General features: G+C 44.0%; 1 protein-coding gene across 1 annotated transcript; it reads right to left on the bottom strand.

Annotated features, from left to right (window-relative positions):
* Positions 1–931: 931 nt before the first annotated feature.
* Positions 932–3,185, bottom strand: LOC139461957 (pyridoxal 5'-phosphate synthase subunit PdxT-like). The gene is made up of 2 exons (XM_071243446.1): positions 2,755–3,185; positions 932–1,499 (listed from the first exon to the last, which is right to left on the bottom strand). The coding sequence occupies exons 1-2, from the start codon at positions 3,085–3,087 to the stop codon at positions 1,170–1,172; spliced, it is 663 nt and encodes a 220-aa protein (XP_071099547.1). The 5' UTR covers positions 3,088–3,185; the 3' UTR covers positions 932–1,169.
* Between the last annotated feature and the right edge of the window lie 17,634 nt (positions 3,186–20,819).

Raw genomic sequence — 20,819 nt, 5'->3', positions numbered from 1 at the left:
ACGGCGTCATTCAGTAACATTCCAGCTACTTGACGGCAGCATTCAGTAACATTCTAGCTGCATGACGGCGTCATTCAGTAACATTCCAGCTACATGACGACAGCATTCAGTAACATTCCAGCTACATGACGGCAGCATTCAGTAACATTCCAGCTGCATGACGGCCGCATTCAGTAACATTCCAGCTACATGACGGCAGGATTCAGTAACATTCCAGCTACATGAAGGCAGCATTCAGTATAATTCCAGCTACATGACGGCCGCATTCAGTAACAGTCCAGCTACATGACGGTCTCATTCAGTAACATTCCAGCTACATGATGGCCGCATTCAGTAACATTCCAGCTGCATGACGGCAGGATTCAGTAGCATTCCAGCTACATGACGGCGGAATTCAGTAACATTCCAGCTACATTATGGCGACCCATGTACATATATCGGAAGGGGACGTGAACAGCCTTGACTAACAGATGGCGCTATCAAATATGAAGATAAGATCGCTGAAATACCCTGTTCGTGCTAGAGTAACTTTATAACATGAGTTATTTATCCTTCTCAAGGCACACGTTCTTTTTCCATGAAGCGCATTTGCCCAATGGGGACCTGTCAGTGCGCAAGAGCCTTTTAGCTCAGCTTTCACTGAGTGAAAGTCGTTCGACGTCATAGGCCCCAATGTTCCAGCTATACCACGTGGGCCTGTACAGATCGAGCCTGGATCAAGAAAACCAATTGCAAAACAGATGACCAACGCTTAACGCCATCGGTACATGATTATGCAATTATCCAATCACGCTGCCCCAATTGACTCGACGGTTATGAAGTTTTCGTAATAAAATATCACATCGGTGGCTATTTGGAGGAAAACTACAATGTACTTTGACAGAAATTCACTGGATTTTGAACTTTATTCATGAAACATTAGAACCACAGTTTTACAATATCTAGGAAACGAAATGCTTTGATTTCGAATTGAAAAATAATATTTGGTGTAACATATCTGTATGTCATACTGAATATCCAATTCAATGCAGTACCTGCACCTGCAGAATTCCATCAAAGGGCTAAATTTACATATACAGGCAAACATAGTATTATACATTATCCTGCACGGTATTTGGTTGACGAGGACTTCACATAACAAGAAGTAGCGTTCGTCTTCTCATCTGCAGTCATCTACGTTGAATCATTCGAAGAAAATATAGATGCCATCGGGTGTCTTCGGTAAGTTCCGGATGAAATGCCGTTGCAAGAATATTCCCCTGACGACAACCCACAATAGCTGCTTCTGGTTTGTCTTCGGTAGACGCACTGGCCAGGATCTTAACACTCGGGTCAGTTGTCCTGCTGATAGCAGGAGCTCGTATGAATACACTACGAAATGGTTCGTTTCCGGTTTGCATTGAAAGTAGTTCCGGGTCAGTGATGTTCAGATCTCCTTCGAAGCTGTTGACTTGTCTCCCGAAGTAGTTTCGTGATACCACTACGTCAAGAGCCTCCAACTGAATAAAGATATTATATAACATTACATGACGAGATCTAGGGAACGTATTGATATACTGAAAAGGACTAGGTAGGAGTTTTGGCCCACTGGAAACGTTATGGTTACGGAAAACTATGAAATATTGGTAAGAACGTAACCAGACATGTTCACATGGTTGACAAGTAGCCATTTCGGTTTCTTGCGCTAGACGATTATGGGGTGAAAGAGTGAGTTGGGTTTAAATTCCAGTTATATCACGTCGTGTCAGCTTAATGTGGGAGGAAAGCCCGAAGTGATGCAGGTCTCAGACGTTTACCACTTCGGTGAAACCCACGAGCGCGAGAAACACAATCGGGGCGAACCGGAATTCGATCCCACAATCATAGGTTTCTGACGTGCCCAAGGGACGCAACTCTGCACAGCGAATCGCGGCGCCTTAGACGATTGGTCCACCCGTGCCCCTTAGACGATCGTGTACTTGTGGGGATGATCTAGTACAAAACAACAGTTAAAATGAGGGAAAGGGGACATTTGTTACATCTTCAAAAGAAATATTAACCATAATGCAAGCTGGTGGCCCCAAATAATGTTTACCAAATGTTTGTACTGCCTTGTGTACGTGTAAGAAAATCAGCTCGGTTCAAAGACTTGCTCATGTTTAAGTACCATAAAAACGCTTCCTCAAAACCACTAAAGCACATTTTTCAACATATTGTATAGCCTTACCTATTATTTCATGTCGTTTTAATTCATATTCATTCAAATAAATATACTCACTCTGTACTTCTCGACGTGTAACCTGGAACTATGGTCTATATTACTTTTCGAAAGTACTACTCTAAAGAATTCCAAATGATGCATGCGTTTAAATGAAGAGAGTCTCATTCTTCACAAACATTTTTCACACACCATGCCATTCGCCGGGTCAGATTCGCAGGGCAACCCAGCTGTGAGTGAGTGCGTGAGTGAGTGAGTGAGTGGATGGGTGGGTTGGTGGGTGGATGAGTGAGTGAGTGAGTGAGTGAGTGGGTGGGTGAGTGAGTGAGTGAGTGAGTGAGTGAGTGAGTGAGTGAGTGAGAGTGAAGTTATTAACCCTCGCTAAATAGTCAGTTTTGAAAGAACAACCTCGTGATAATTTTTTTAACTGCCTAAAAGATATACAGGATAAGTGACAGTTCCTCATCAGTATGATATACCACCGCTGGCGTGTTAGAATACATTAAAAGAGACCAAAAAAGCAAAGGTATCTGTTTCATCAGTTTGCTCATACTCACCGAATATTGACCTCCCTTCTTTTGGTTCTCCGTAACCTTGGACAAAAGAATCATCCCTGCGCATGTTCCCCAAGTCACGTGATGCTTGTCCTTAACCCAATCCTTCAAGGGCTGCTCCATGTCGTTTCTTCTCAGAAATAAACTTATGGCTGTGCTTTCACCTCCGGGAATAATCAAGCCAACCATGTCTGACGTAATGTGTGACACATTCCGGACACCGATGACGTCAACTGTGACGTCATCTGATAGTTCCTTAGCAGCAGCCAGAAGGGATATCTTATGCTCGAGGAATGCGCCTTGGATCTCAAGGATTCCAACTTTTAATGTTTCCATTTTGGAAAGATGGAAATATTTTTGCAGATGACGAAGTTATCTGAAAGAGAAAATTAGAAACTATATTTTTCTTTAGTGGTCATAGTGTTTGATTTATATAACTGCTAAATGCATATTGGAAACATGACGCATCTTAATGTAATAAAGTGTGACTCCAATTACGTGTGGGGGCACGGTTGACCTAAAGCGCCGCAATTCGCTGTACAGTTGTGTCCCTTGGAAACACCAGAAACCTGTGATTATGGGTTCGAATTCCGATTCTGTTTCTAGGTTTGTCACCACCATATACGTACTAGTTTGTTTCACCAAAGTGGTGGACGTCAGTTAGAGACCTGCATCACTTCAGACTTTCCTCCAACATTAAGCTGACACACCTTGATATAACTGGAATAGTGTTCAAAGCTACGTTAAACCCCTCACTCACTCACTCGAATATCGTGTTAGAATAGGTCTTCAGCAACCCATGCTTGCCGTAAAAGGCGACTATGCTTGTCGTAAGAGGCGACTAAATGGATCGGGTGGTCGGGCTCGCTGACTTGGTTGAAGCCTGTCATCCTATCCCATTTGCGTGGGTCGATGCTCATGATATCAATCACTGGATTGTCTGATCCAGACTCGAGTATTTACACACCGCCGTCATATAGCTGGAATATTGTTGTGTGTGGCGTTAAACAAAAAAAATATTACTTCATAGAAGTTCTCATGAATGCAGACACAAAGAGGTTTAGATTGTTTTGCAAGACACAGTGAAGTTCAGATTGAGTTTTGCAAGTCCAACTTTGATCGATTTAAAGAGCAATAACTCATGTTAAATAACTATAGGGTAGGATGCGTAATTTAATACTAACCTACATTTTGGGGAGGGCTATCAGTATATGCAGGAGTTATTTTAGGGTAGGACAAACATGTATGCGTGTGTGCACAAGACGGACGAGAACTTGATAGCCACAACTGGCTATGGGTCACAGTGTCTCAATGTGAATAAACTGTATGCTGTGTAAGGTTAACCCTATTCCGATCAACCAGTTTCCGTTGTAATGCTTTTTAACCTAAGTATATTTTAGTTCATTTACTCATACGGGCGCACGGTTTGACCCTTGACCTGATTCACAATTCGCTATGCAGATTTGTATCCCTTACACAAGTCAGAACGTGTTCGAAGGGTTCACCATGCAGTAGTGTACGTTTATGCTTGACGTGTGTCACCTTCACATTGTTACCTCTCACACTGAGTTGACATCGTGATACAACTGGAGAAGTGTTTAAAGCACCGTTGGACGCATCTTCCCGAGGCAAGAGCGTCCACTAGCTTCTGTATCAAAGTCACGTGGACACAATTGCCTTGGGAAGATGCGTAAGATGCGACTCCCTCACTTCCAATATAGAATGATCCAGGAAGATAATTACACTATTCTTCACTGTTTATACACCGTATTTTACGGCATCCTAATCTCTTGCAAAAACAACAAAAGCGACCCAACCGTTTCCATAATCAAAAGAAAAGAAAAGAAATCTCAAATCACCTGTACGATTTTAAATACTAAATAGTAACGTGTTTGTGTTTACATTGAAGTTGGTATTTCCGCTATCTAAAGTGCGCAGCGGGGCCGTCTTATCATTGATAGTCATTTTGAGACATAAATATGAAGTCAATTTATGCGAGCAAAGACCATTCGCATTTCTCTCATTTAATTCACGCACGCGTTAATTTCAAGATTTTCAGTATTCAGTAAGGATGTGTTTATAAATCACTACGATAAAGTGATGACACCAGGTGTTCGCGACTTTACATCGTCTCTTGTTCAACTTACCACCTGGGTGGTCGGGTAGCCTAGTAGTTAAAGCGTTCGCTCGTCACGCCGAAGACCCGGGTTCGATTCCCGACATGGGTACAATGTGTGAAGCCCATTTCTGGTGTCCCCCGCCGTGATATTGCTGGAATATTGCTAAAAGCGTCGTAAAACAATACTCACTGACTCAACTTACCACCTAGCACTTATATCAGTTTACTTTGTCATCCCCGTCACCTTGCTGTCCTTATTCCGTGAACTACATACTATCTCATCGGTTGATGATGTAATTCTTTATCGCTGATAGATAAGATACATACCCTTATGAAACTGTATAAAGGGTGCTTATGAAACCACCCGCGCATTGCTTGTGTAACATGATTAACGGATCCAGCGTTTATACAACAATAAGGATTATTGTTAGTTTAGTTTAAACATATTTTATTCTCATGAAAAGGATTGGGTACAAGTTATCACAACTTAGAACGCCCTCTCCCATTGAGATTATTGTTATGTAAACGACACATATTTATCACACCGAGAGCGATACACATACAGTGGAATTAAGGACTGCAATTGCAACTTCGACAACTATATTGTTATAGTCTGGCATAATCACTGGATGCCAACATGTTTAAAATGTAAACACACAAGGCAAGTTTAAATCTAAACATGTTTAGAAATGTGTTTTAATCCTAAACGGGAAACACATATACTGTGTTCTATTTAAACCCGTATAGGGTCTAAACATATCAAATGAGCTGTTCCCCTATAGCCTAAAACCACTTAAACCATTCCCATCATCTAAACATATTTACGACACAGTGCATATCACTGCGAAATCCTAATAATCAAAACATATGCTTGAAAACTTGCGTTTAAGTGGAAAATATAAACTTGGCTATAAGAACGTCACGTGACAATATCAGCACTTCCAAAAGTTGCGACTCGTCTTATATTGTTAGACTGTCGGTCGCATTGATTAGAACCACAAGCAGTTTTAATGTAACTATCATTACCGTATTCGGGGGGGCTCTTATTTGAAAATTATTTTGGTGAAAAAAAAACGAGTTGAAAGATACATTTCGTGATTTATGCTTACAGCCTAAAATGTTTATATACGACAGATATATTTTTCTAGAATATAATTGCCTATAATTAAGGGTGCATATAACACACGAGTGGGTATAATACGCGAATGAATAAGTCTTGTGTACATTGATCAATCGGAAAGGGTGCTAATTTAGATTGTTCACTAGCCAACATATTAGCAAATATCGCCATGGGCGCTTATTACGTCGAATACGGTATTTAATTACTCCCGTTTGCTACGGACAAAGGAGGTAACTTTGGTTGAGCAATGGCGACCGGTTTGTTTAGATTTAGTGTGGTGGAGACATTAATGGTGTAAGAGTGACGATGCTGCCATATACAATGTAGCTGAAGGACTCATCATCTAATCTAGTAACCCATTATCAGTCTTGCAAATGAGCTATTCAGTGATTTTCCACATAACGCCATACACATTTTGCAGATGCAAACGTAAATCTTAATAAAACAATTGCCTTGCAAAAGAATGTATACACTTGAACATTACACACGGAATCAAGACATTGCTTAGCTAAAAACAGTCACCGAAACAGTTCAAATTTAGTCTATGATACACGTATTACTTACCCGTGTCCAGTCCTTGGAAACTCGACTATAAACCTCAAATACATCACCATCGAATAACCATTTCTTGTTTGTTTGGGGCGGTCGGGTAGCCCAGTGGTTAAAGCGTTCGCTCGTCACGCCGAAGACCCGGGTTCGATTCCCGACATGGGTACAATGTGTGAAGCCCATTTCTGGTGTCCCCCGCCGTGATATTGCTGGAATATTGCTAAAAGCGGCGTAAAACCATACTCACTCACTCACTCTTGTTTGTTTCATTTTTAGCCACAATCATGGGTGTATACTTACTTCTGTCCGGTAATGTATTTGATAGTTGAATTAAAACATATCGATCGTCAACATCTTTCTTTGAGAATCATGAATGTTGGATAGTTATACGAGTATTATAAACTGGTTAAAGAGAGCGAACGTTTTCTTGCACTTACATCACTGGATCTTCAGGCGCTGCTGAAGCAAATCATTCGTCTGAAGGGCGAGTCATGCTTTTCTAATGAAATAATTCTGACCTCTTTCACTTTGACCTGACACACTTGCAACTATCTGGTGCAACGTTAAAACATCGGTATCCGATATCCATGAAAAAACTTACCTTATCATGTCAAAAGTTATAGCGATAAAACACTAATATCTATGTTTGCAAGGGAGGGTGACGTGTGATCTCACGTTTGTATTGACGAGGGTGTTTGCATACTTTATCAGCGCCTAATCACAAGGGGGCCGTTGAATAGAATATTCCGAGCGGTCACGATACAGAATGATAAGCTGATGTAATAGGTCACGTGATCGACTCTTGTAAATACGGACCCAGAAGGAGCGTCGGGTATCAGTGTAACACGACCACCCTCCATCAACTACACCCTCTGGACCAGGGACGTTACTTCAACAAGGTGAGGACCTTTAAATATTCTGGTCGGGTATGTACCTTTAAAAGGGGGATTGGGTTGCAGAATGTATAGTCATAGCAAGTTTGTTTCAACCTGTTGAAACACCAGTTCGTCTGAATTGACACTGTCTTTTAGAAAGTAATCAAATATAACATGCTGTATTTAGGATTACAAGTAAATTAAAAATTCTAGTAATTGGGTTGGGGGAAGGGGGAAGAGAGAGAGAGAGAGAGAGAGAGAGATAGAGAGAGAGAGAGAGAGTGTGTGTGTGTGTGTGTGTGTGTGTGTGTGTGATTCACAGAGTAGAGCACCTAATCGCCATAACACAAAAACAGCGACCTAACTCACACAGCCACCGAGGCTTCCACACGTTTGGAAGCCCGACAACTGGTAACCTCGATCCCGTACTTTGTGTAACCCTCTGATAAGAGTATATTGTCACGGCATGTCGAATTCAGAGTGATAGAGGTAACATCTTTCCACTATATGTCAACTTAAACAAATATGAAATTATTACCGGTACTTTTACCGAATTTATTATGCAAGAACATAAATTTGTATTGTTTTCATTTTCATGAGAAAACAAACACGTTTCATCATTCACTCAATTGTGTTGTAGTTATGTACAACCCCTGTTTACTCATTTCATTAACACACAGACCTCATATTCGCTTTGATTGTTTTTACTTGTATACGGCGTTATGTTCCAACAGTTACATAATAGACACTTTTACATCGCAATTCACCCGTGAAGATCCGGGTTAGAATTGGTCTTCATCAAACCATGCTTGTCGTAAGAGGCGACTTAAGCGATCGGGTGGTCATATTAAATAATTTACAGACTGCCGTCATATAGTTGGAATATTGCTCAGCGCGGCGTTCAACAGCAAAAAACCCCAAAAAACAACGACATTCATTGGCATTCAACGCCATGCGATGAATTGCTGGACATTCGTATTTTCGAAATTAGGACATTCGTTGTTTTGAACTAACCATATAACACAGAACTATTTTAAACTTACCTTCACATATCTCGCTGTCCTTACAAGGAACTGTTATGATCGCACAAAGCACACCAATGGTGTTTTGTGAACTTTGAACCACGAGCTCGAGACACACACGTGCTGGTCATATTCATGTCACGTTCAGTATTCGCCACACATTGACCCAGAACCCTTTCACGCTTCCAGAACAATCAACACCAAAGATGGCGACACTTGTAAACGGTAAGTTACTGTTATGTTATGCATGGGATATAATATTTACATTTTACTGTTTGATGTGATGGTGAAATGGGGTTTAAGGTCTCATTCAAGATTTTTGCAGTTATATAGCGACGTGTATATACGCGTGTGGCTGTTTGTACTACTGCGGATTAACGCCGATTTTATAGTGCAAGTCCACTGAGATACCATGCCGCAGTTTAACTCACTCACTGCCTCTCTCACAGTATACTGACTTCGAGCCGATCAGTCCTTGTTTTAGCCCGTTGGTGCCGAACGCCAGGCAGGGTAACAACAAGTATAATCTTTAACGTCTTTTGGTATGACGCGGCAGGGGCTAAAACCCCCGAACTTCTGCTCCGGGGTTCGATCCCCGGCCGCGTCATACCAAAAGACGTTAAAAGATGGTACGTGTTGTTACCCTGTCTGGCGCTCGGCATTCAGGGGCTAAAACAAGGACTGGTCGGCTCGGAGTCAGTATACTGTGTCTGAGTGGGGTATTTATGTTAAACTGCGGCATGGTATCTCAGTGTGCTAGCACTATAAATCGGCATCAGTCCGGACTAGTACAAGCAGCCACACACACACACACACGTGCATGCACGTCGCTATATAAGTGCAATAATCTTAGACGCGATGTTAAACCCAATTTCACCTCACATCACCTCACTGAGCGCCTTTTCATATTAAATATGTCAACACTGTCTTGAAGATGATTTTTTTAACTTCCGAGGCTTGATTCTATTGTGCGGAGTTGCGTCCCTTTGGCGTGCCAGAAACCTATGATCGTGGGTTCGAATCCCAGACATGTCCTGGTGATGCTGCTAGTTTTGTCACCAACGTGTTAAAAGTCTAAAAACCTCCATCTCTTAGGCTTTCTTCCACATCCAACTGAAGCGCCGTGATATACTTTTAATCACTGATTTGTCCAGACTCGACGCTTACTGACTTGGAAAACGAAATTAATACAGATTTACAAATTCAAACAACGTATCTGATTGACGTTGCAGGTTCCGGCATCAACGTCACCAACCTCGTTGTCGACAATGCTGCAAAAACATCGTCGCAGACAGGTTTGATAAGAATGGGCCCCTTACTGTCAATTCAATATGCTATTCACGTTTAATAACTTTTGATACATTTGACGCGTATTGACTTGGTTTGATGCGAATTTGTTTAATTATCAATATTTGGTGTCGAAGAAATTATATTTCGGTGAAAATCATATGAGATCGGCGTTACAACAAAGACGCAAAATTCAGGTTTTTAAGTCACAGAATACCAACTTGATTATTCTAATGATAAGTTCTTTTTGAAATTTGCATTTTGGCAGCTGTTTTAGTAAAGTTACATTGAGTTTGCAAAGAGTTTCCCTTCCTGACGAACCTGATAACCTTGACCTTCAGGCACATTCAAGGTGAAGGCCGGTATGGCCCAGATGGCGAAGGGCGGGATCATCATGGACGTTACTACACCGGAAGAAGCCAGGATTGCAGAGGAAGCGGGGGTGCGTATAAAACCCCCAGATAGCATACATTTAAAACGAGAAACCCACCTACACTTTAATAATTAATAAGTTTTGTTAAATTACTCTCACGTTCGTAAACAGTTCGAAGTTGTATATCAACATTCCATATTCCAGGCATGCGCAGTGATGGCTTTAGAACGAGTTCCGGCCGATATTCGCCGCCAAGGTGGTGTTGCTCGAATGACCGATCCCAAGGTTAGATCACACGCACATATGTGTATTTGCGATTTTTTCTCACACCTTATTCATATAATGACAAAGTCGAAAACAACTCCAGCTTGGATCCACGTTATCTGCTTGATTCTCCCGGTATGTTCACAGATAGTTAAAGGGACAATGCTTGATTATTCTGGTATGTTCACAGATAATTAAAGCGGTAATGCTTCATTCTCCCGGTATGTTGACAGATAATTAAAGGGATAATGCTTGATTCTCCCGGTATGTTCACAGATAGTTAAAGGGACAATGCTTGATTCTCCCGGTATGTTCACAGATAATTAAAGGAACAATGCTTGAATCTCCCAGTATGTTCACATATATTGAAAGGGATAATGCTGGATTATCCCGGTATGTTCACAGATAATTAAAGGGATAATGCTTGATTCTCCCGGTATGTTCACAGATTATTAAAGGGATAATGGTTGATTCTCCCGTTATGTTCACAGATAATTAAAGGGATAATGCTTTATTCTCCCGGTATGTTCACAGATAGTTAAAGGGATAATGCTTGATTCACCCTGTATGTTCACAGATAATAAAAGGTATATTGCTTGATTTTCCCGGTATGTTCACAGATAATTAAAGGGATTATCGCCGCCGTGACTATTCCCGTCATGGCCAAAACCCGAATTGGCCACTTTGCCGAGGCACAGATCCTGGAGTCGCTGGGTGTGGACATGATTGACGAGTCGGAAGGTGACTATACTGGAGAAGACTGTATCCATAATGCATCCATACCCGACCATGAGTCATACGCCCCGGGAAGATCCGGGTTAGAATAGGTCTTCAGCAACCCATGCTTACAGGCGACTATGCTTGTCGTAAGCGGTATCGGGTGATCACGCTCGCTGACTTGGTTGATGCATGTCATCGTAGCTCAATTGCGTAGAAGGATTCTTATGATTTTAATCACTGGATTGTTGGGTACAGGCTCTATATTTATCATAAAGCTGGAATAACGTTGAGTGCGGAGTTGAAAACAAACAAACAAACAAACAAACAAACAAACAAACAAACAAACAAACAGTTACACCAAAATGGTAACTTCCTGAAAATTTCAGAGCATAAGCAATTCTTCAGGGGTCTGTGTATAATCTCACAAACAGAGCAAAGAAAGCTCTGTTACAAGTCCACTCTGTTATGTCTAAGCTTGGAGTTATTTTACCAAAAATGTATTTTAAAGTATTTGATTCTCAAATACAACCTAGTTTACTATATGGGTCTGAGATATGGGGTTGTAAAGAGTTCTATACAATTGAAAAGGTTCATCTCCTCGCTTGTAAAATGTTTTGGAATGTTGGTATGTCAACACCAAGTAATATGGTTTATGGAGAATGCGGGAGAATCCCATTGTACATTATATCTTACACTCGTTGCTTGAAGTATTGGGGTAAAATAATGATATTTAATAATGCCTGAACACCGTTTACCTAAGAAAGCCTACAACATGATTGTACACCTCGATAGTCATAGAAAGAACGCAGGGCTTTCTTGTATTCGTACATTGCTTCTTACATATGGCTTTGGTTTCATTTCGCTGTCCCAGACAATTGGTAATGCAAATGTTTTCATTAAGTACTTTCGCATGCGTACCATGTATGTTTCATCAGAAATGGCATTCAGATATTTACGAAAGTTCAAGATATGATACTTATCGCCAATTCAAGTCATTGCTTGAGCCAGAATCTTATTTTTCAAACTTACGGTACAGGAATTTTCGTAACATCATTATTCGTTTTAGACTTTGAGAAATCTATTGAGAAATCCCTAAGGTTATGCCCATTCTGTGACATTGTTGTCGAAGATGAATACCTTTTTATGTTTATTTGCCCTACATACGAAAATCTAAGAAACAAGTACTTACGGCAGTGGTCTTTATCTCATTTTAATGCTATAACATTGTCTTCACTACTGTTCTGCAAGGATCTTCTAACACAAAATCAACTGGCTTTGTACATACATCATGCGTTTTTGTTACGAAGTGAATTGATACTTTGACTTTGTATCTTATAAAATATGTCATGTAACTCCGTTGTATATGGGCCGGTGGCCTTTCATACAATAAAGAATTAAATTGAATATATATAATATGAGGTTCTTCATTTATAACTTAAATACTTATTAATATGTAAACGTACGATTGTACAGTATTGAGGTCTCTTATTAAAGTTCTGACGCCAGCTGACGAAGAAAACCACATTGACAAACACCCATTCAAGGTCCCCTTTGTGTGCGGGGCCAGGGATCTGGGGGAGGCATTGAGGAGGATCTCTGAGGGTGCTGCAATGATCAGGACCAAGGGGGAGGCTGGGACAGGTACGAATGAGTGAGTGAGTGAGTGAGTGAGTAAATAAGTGAGTGAGGTGAGTTTAACGTCTCTCTCTAACCGCATTTCCGTTATATTGCGATGTATTCGGTTCATGTAGACAGAAATTCCTAAGTGTCTTTGGTGAACTCCACTATCACGTTTATGATGCTGACAGACTAAGGATTATTGCGGCGAAACTGGTGACCCCTGACCCTAAGAGACGCACCTTTGCACAGCGAATTTGGGCTCCTCGGGCCATTAACATTTCCTAGATCATTATTGTGTTAAATTGTAACATTGATGAATGACTGATTCAGCATGTATTATCTTTGACCTATTCTGGAACATTGGTGTTGTCTAGGCGACGTGTCGGAGGCGGTACGACATGCCCGAACTATCAACAAACAGGTCAAGATAGCCCAGGCCCTCGACTCCACAGAACTCTTCGCATATGCCAAAGAACTTCGAGTTCCCTATGATCTTCTTAAGAAAACAGCGGAACTGGGACGACTTCCGGTTGTCAACTTTGCAGCAGGGGGGCTTGGTGAGTACATAGTATAGACTCTGTTTGTTTGTTTGTTAAACGCCGCACTCAGCAATATTACAGCTATATGACGGCGGTCTGTAAATAATCGAATCTGGACCAGACAATCCACGCAATTGGGATCGATGACATGCATCAACCAAGTCAGCGAGCCCGACCATCCGATCACATTAGTCGCCTCTTACGACAAGCATAGTCGCCGTGTACGGCCAGCATGGGTTGCTGAAGACCTATTCTACACCTGATTTTCACGGGTCGACAAGACTCTGAATGTATGTTAGTTACCACGCACCCGATCTGCCCCTATTGTGTGTGTCTGATTGTAAGTACGTAATCATAGATGTGGTGTGTTCCGACTGACCATCATGCTATAACAAACGTGTCCTGATTGTGACTCCGAGTGTGTACATCGTGATACAGCCGGTATGTCTTGACCGTGACACGACTCCAATGAGAGTACAGTCCTAGTGGTTAAAGCGTTCGCTCGTCACGCTGAAGTCCCGGGATCGATTCCCGACATGGGTACAATGTGTGAAGTCCATTTCCTGTCTCCCCCACCGTGATATTGCTGGAATATTACTAAAGGCGGCGTAAAGCAATACTCACTCACTATAATGGATATATGTTGCAGCTACTCCGGCTGATGTGTCGTTACTGATGCAGCTGGGGGTCGACGGTGTGTTCGTGGGATCAGGAATATTCAAGAGCTCCAATCCTCCCCCTCGGGCACGTGCAATGGCGCAGGCTGTCACCCACTTCCGGGAACCCGAAAAACTGGCGCAACTGAGTGAAGATCTCGGGGAAGCCATGTTTGGCATTCCGGTCAACCAAAGGCAATCCAATATGGCCGGCACGTCCGTTGATATGAAGTTCAAGGACATGAAAATATGGGATGCCACGTTAGGGAACCCTGCTAAGACCACTCACGCTTGATCTTATACACGAGATCGTCATGTGTTATCCGATAATATAATTCACTGTTCATTGAATAGAATTAGTATTAACGTATCATTAACATTCCGCCATCCATTGTAATTGAACAAGGAATCTCAAGGAATCATACGTTATGCTTTGAATGTAAACAAATTCATCCCAAACGCTAATTGATTCGATAAATCTTTTTACTTTTTATAAAAAACAAACAATGAAATTAATTTCATGGTCACATTGTTCTACATATGCCACGGGTATAATTCATGTAACGTAATTATTGAGACACATTTCAATAAAATAAATAAATGTTTCCGAGGTCGTTACTTTGTTGTGACTATTGCCAAGAATCAGAGGACAAATTCATTAGGAGGCCGACCACACCCATCTTGCCTGCGCCGTTTGGACATACACCGTGTTTGAATTACCAATGTTATGTTTTTCCATACTAACAAAACATATTGCGAGGAAGCATTTCCTACAAAGCTGAGTAAGTACATCATCACACCCACAACCACACCAGGTAACACCACATACACAACGCACAGCTCCTCACCGCACCGCCCCGCATCGCACCTCACCGCCCCGCCCCGCATCGCACCTCACCGCACCGCCCCGCATCGCATACACACCGCACCGCACCGCACCGCCCCGCACCGCCCCGCACCGCACCGCCCCGCATCGCATACACACCGCCCCGCCCCGCCCCGCCCCGCCCCGCCCCGCATCGCACCTCACCGCACATTACCGCCCCGCCCCGCCCCGCATCGCACCTCACCTCACATTACCGCCCCGCCCCGCCCCGCCCCGCCCCGCCCCGCCCCGCCCCGCCCCGCCCCGCCCCGCCCCGCCCCGCCCCGCCCCGCCCCGCATCGCACCTCACCTCACCGCCCCGCCCCGCCCCGCCCCGCCCCGCCCCGCCCCGCCCCGCCCCGCCCCGCCCCGCCCCGCATCGCACCTCACCGCCCCGCCCCTCATCGCATCGCACCTCACCGCACATCACCGCCCCGCCCCGCCCCGCATCGCACCACACCACACCGCACCGCACCGCTCTGCACCGCACCGCACCGCACCGCACCGGCCAAAGGATGTGAAGACAGTCCATACTATGTGTGAGCTATCTTCATCATCACTCTTCAGATTATACGGTGTATGCTTATCTATATTTCGTGACCGAGTGATTTTGTTTCAGTTTTAACATGACATATCAGCAAAATGTTAGAAAAATGTTGAAAGTCCGAAGTGATGAAGGTAGAACATTTGCTCAGATATAATTTATCAGACTTCTGAGGTGAGATCTTCATTGCTTTGAATATATCCCTTATAAAGATAGTCTTATCTTAGCCACTGATTAATCTGGAACTGTCCGGCAGTGGCTGGCTGGACAGAGCTGCACACGACTCTGACCTTCTGATCCTCAGTTGTAGGCAGGGAATCTCACTTTTCCACTTACAGCGCCCGGCCATGCGTTGGAGTTCGGATCTTGCCCAGTGCGTGAACTTAAATTGTTGAACGGCTCGATTTAAGATAACCGATTTTCATTATAATAAAACAATAGAGAGAAGTGACATGTGCGTGCCTAGGCATGACACAGTATCTGGAAGTGTGGTTGAGCAACGTTTTAAGAGTTTAGCATGTCATTTGAGTATTAATGTGAGATTACATACAAAGTATACATTGTCTGCCTTTCAGTGAAATCTTCATGATGTCAGAATACAGAATACAGCGCGTGACAAAGTTACTATTCAAATTGCACGGATGCATTGAATGTTTTTATTTAACTTAAGTACTTCCATGATGTGGACGAGGTTGCATCCGATGAGGTTGCATCCAAGCCAACCCCCACCGCTCTTCGACCTCCACCCTCGCCCCGACACTCCTACGCGACCCCCCCCCCCCCCCCCCCCCCACACACACACACACATCTGTCTTATCTTTCCTCACTCACCTCAAATACTTCCCTCTCTCAATCAACAACTTGCCCCGCTCGCTTACCTACCTCCTCTCATTCCATCCTCCCTCTCTCTCTCAATGTTTCTCTCACCCCCCCTCTGTCACTCACCTGCCTGTCTCCTATCCCCATCCCTACTCGCTCACCCCTTACCCTCTACCACCCTACAGTCTCTCACCCCTTCCCCTCTCCCTCCCCAACAATCTCTCACCCCTTCCCCTCTCCCTCCCCTACATTCTCTCCCCCCTTCTCCCCCTCCCCTACAATCTCTCCCCCCTTCTCCTCTTCCCCCTTACAGTCTCTCGCCCCTTCCTCTCTACTACCCTACAGTCTCTCACCCCTTCCCCTCTACTATCCTACAGTCTCTCGCCCCTTCCCCTCTACCACCTACAGTCTCTCCCCCCTTCCCCTCTACCATCCTACAGTCTCTCACTCTTCCCCTCTACCACCCTACAGTCTCTCACCCCTTCCCCTCTACCATCCTACAGTCTCTCACCTCTTCCCCTCTACCATCCTACAGTCTCTCACCTCTTCCCCTCTACCATCCTACAGTCTCTCACCTCTTCCCCTCTACCACCCTACAGTCTCTCACCCCTTCCCCTCTACCACCCTACAGTCTCTCACCTCTTCCCCTCTACCACCCTACAGCCCCTCCCCCCTTCTCCTCTACCATCCTACAGTCTCTCACCTCTTCCCCTCTACCATCCTACAGTCTCTCACCTCTTCCCCTCTACCACCCTACAGTCTCTCACCCCTTCCCCTCTACCACCCTACAGTCTCTCACCCCTTCCCCTCTACCATCCTACAGTCTCTCACCCCTTCCCCTCTACCACCCTACAGTCTCTCACCCCTTCCCCTCTACCACCCTACAGTCTCTCACCCCTTCCCCTCTACCACCCCACAGTCTCTCACCTCTTCCCCTCTACCATCCTACAGTCTCTCACCTCTTCCCCTCTACCACCCTACAGTCTCTCACCCCTTCCCCTCTACCACCCTACAGTCTCTCATCCCTTCCCCTCTACCATCCTACAGTCTCTCACCCCTTCCCCTCTACCACCCTACAGTCTCTCACCCCTTCCCCTCTACCATCCTACAGTCTCTCACCCCTTCCCCTCTACCATCCTACAGTCTCTCACCTCTTCCCCTCTCCCTCCCCTACAGCCTCTCACCCCTTCCCCTCTCCCTCCCCTACATTCTCTCCCCCCTTCTCCCCCCTTCTCCTCTTCCCCCTTACAGTCTCTCACCCCTTCCCCTCTACCACCCTACAGTCTCTCACCTCTTCCCCTCTACCATCCTACAGTCTCTCACCTCTTCCCCTCTACCACCCTACAGTCTCTCACCCCTTCCCCTCTACCATCATACAGTCTCTCACCTCTTCCCCTCTACTACCCTACAGTCTCTCACCCCTTCCCCTCTACCACCCTACAGTCTCTCACCTCTTCCCCTCTACCATCCTACAGTCTCTCACCTCTTCCCCTCTACCACCCTACAGTCTCTCACCCCTTCCCCTCTACCATCATACAGTCTCTCACCTCTTCCCCTCTACCACCCTACAGTCTCTCACCCCTTCCCCTCTACCATCCTACAGTCTCTCACCTCTTCCCCTCTACCACCCTACAGTCTCTCACCTCTTCCCCTCTACCATCCTACAGTCTCTCACCTCTTCCCCTCTACCACCCTACAGTCTCTCACCCCTTCCCCTCTACCATCCTACAGTCTCTCACCCCTTCCCCTCTACCACCCTACAGCCTCTCACCCCTTCCCCTCTACCATCCTACAGCCTCTCACCCCTTCCCCTCTACCATCCTACAGTCTCTCACCCCTTCCCCTCTACCATCCTACAGTCTCTCACCTCTTCCCCTCTACCACCCTACAGTCTCTCACCCCTTCCCCTCTACCACCCTACAGTCTGTCATCCCTTCCCCTCTACTACCCTACAGTCTCTCACCCTTCTCCTCTACCACCCTACAGTCTCTCACCTCTTCCCCTCTACCACCCTACAGCCTCTCACCCCTTCCCCTCTACCATCCTACAGTCTCTCACCTCTTCCCCTCTACCACCCTACAGCCTCTCACCCCTTCCCCTCTACCATCCTACAGCCTCTCACCCCTTCCCCTCTACCATCCTACAGTCTCTCACCCCTTCCCCTCTACCATCCTACAGTCTCTCACCTCTTCCCCTCTACCACCCTACAGTCTCTCACCCCTTCCCCTCTACCATCCTACAGTCTCTCACCCCTTCCCCTCTACCATCCTACAGTCTCTCACCTCTTCCCCTCTACCACCCTACAGTCTCTCACCCCTTCTCCTCTACCACCCTACAGCCCCTCCCCCCTTCTCCTCTTCCCCCTTACAGTCTCTCACCCCATCCCCTCTACCATCATACAGTCTCTCACCCCTTCCCCTCTACCACCCTACAGCCCCTCCCCCCTTCCCCTCTACCACCCTACAGTCTCTCACCCCTTCCCCTCCTTCTTAACCTAGTTTCGGACTTATCTCGCATTTCATCAGACAAGGCCGTACAGCGAAATCCCCCACCATCATTATTGCCGTGGTTGTTTTTTTATTACCTACAACACGAAGCAATATCATGTCCCTCGCGAGTGTACATGTAGTGTGTGTTTTGTGCACTGTACACAGTGCACGGGAAATCTAACTTTAAGGTCATGGTCAATACCTAGCATATTATTTGGATTTCGGGTCAACATACTGTCAACTACAGAGAGGTGATTTTTATACTTATGTACTTACAATCACATATAGAAGTTGTGGTGAGGCGATGATGAACTATCTACACCGAAACAGTATAATTAAGATGTTTGTTTATAAATAATTGTTTTACAGATTCGGCAACCCGAAATTAAAAAAAAAAAATGTGGAACAAAATTAAAATTATTATTATACAATTATAAGTTCTTATAATTTCTTATTTCCGCCGATTCTGTCAATAGCATTTCACTCAAAACAAATAATGTCTCGGATAATTTCGAGGAACGTGGTATTAATGGTACAAAGGAGAGAATGACTGTAATTATTGGTACGCTGACCATTCCCATTTTACTATATAGTGACCAATTTCAGACATTATTTTCCAATTTTCTCTATCTTTCGACCACCGATTGTGCATTTTGGAAAAGTAAAGTATGTAAACCAAGCACATTGTCAATACAGTGAAAGGCATGAAGAAGTTTTCGCGTTCATTCACACAATTCTTCTTCATGAAAAGATTATCATAATTAAAAGATTTTTTGGACAGGTGGCTATGGCTTTTATTTTCTTCGTAATACACTTGGGATGTGTGCACCTTTGACATGATCAAAAGAATATCTCACCTGGTGTCTTTTAATATGAAATGTGTCAATACTATGAATGTTTCAAACTCTTCCACAATCCTCAACATGTGTTGATATATTTGATATTCAACACTCGGGTAAGATTCTAATTTTCCTCCCAAATCATCATTCCAGCTATTTCAACAGTAATAACCAGAGACCCGTTCCACAAAGCGATCGTAGCGGTATGACTGCTGGTATGTCTATGTTAAAGTAGGTGTGTTACAATTGTCTTAGTGCTACAATCGCTTTGTGGAACGGGACCCAGTGCCTTGAGTGTAAAAGTACAGCCGACCAGCTTCACTGGCAGAGGGAATAGTGACGGCAATGTATTGTGACATCATGGTGACACTAACGTCACATTGGTCTGCAAAGCAATATGACGTAATTTCATTAAAGCGACATTTCCTAGAAGATACCGCTTGGTCTCCCCCAAGCGACTCTCCCATGGAAGCCAGTGATGGATGATAAACTACATAAGTAAGCCTATGATGCAGGTGTTAAGAACTTCAAAATAACAATTCGAAGATTTATTCTATAACCATATTGCCAACATCCTACAAGAAAGTGAATTTGTGTCAAAGACCTACATGTATGTTCAAATTTTAAACCACGTTATATGAAAACCACTAAAATATACATCTTTGATACATTTTTTCATTTCTCTACACTCAGTATTGTTTTAAGATCTAAAATGTTGAGAAAAATCTTCTTCTCGTTCATAACAACACTTCAGATAACTTTCATAACTATATCTTACAATTTTGCTAATTTTATACATAACTGATCTTGTGGGCCACAGATGTCATTTATAAAACCTTGTCCTTCACTATCCATTTTACCGACTTTTTGTTCCATGAGTCGAATAAAGCCTGGGAGTTAAAAACTATAAAAAAAACCCAACAAAACAGACTGGCACGGCAACTGGAGCTAGACTTTCTCGTTAAAAAGGTCATGAAGACTTTGTAGAGAACACTGTATGTCATCAAATCTCCACGCCCCTTCTTCCACATCTACCCACCCTTTGCGTCAATCTTTTCCAAATAATACCCCACGTCCCTTAACGTACTCTAAGTATGGATGATTGACCTCCGTTAATTATTTAGACATTGAAATTCAATCTGTACGGATAACGGTGTGCAGTTGAGTACACCCACCCGCCCATTGTATCTTTGTGTAAGTAAACACACTGGTAACAATTGCTCATTCTGTTATGGGTGCATGTACGTGTGAATTGCCCCCAGTTCACACAGTTAATTTCCTTGACTCGATTTGTGTGTACGCATACTTATTTTCAGCCATAATTACCTTTTGCCGTGATCTTCAATTGTTTATTTCGCATACGACGGT

This window comes from Haliotis cracherodii, unplaced genomic scaffold, assembly GCF_022045235.1.
Source record: "Haliotis cracherodii isolate W230 unplaced genomic scaffold, xgHalCrac1.p SCAF_15, whole genome shotgun sequence".
Classification (NCBI taxonomy): Eukaryota; Metazoa; Mollusca; class Gastropoda; order Lepetellida; family Haliotidae; genus Haliotis; species Haliotis cracherodii.
This window is presented reverse-complemented; position numbering and strand designations above follow the sequence as displayed.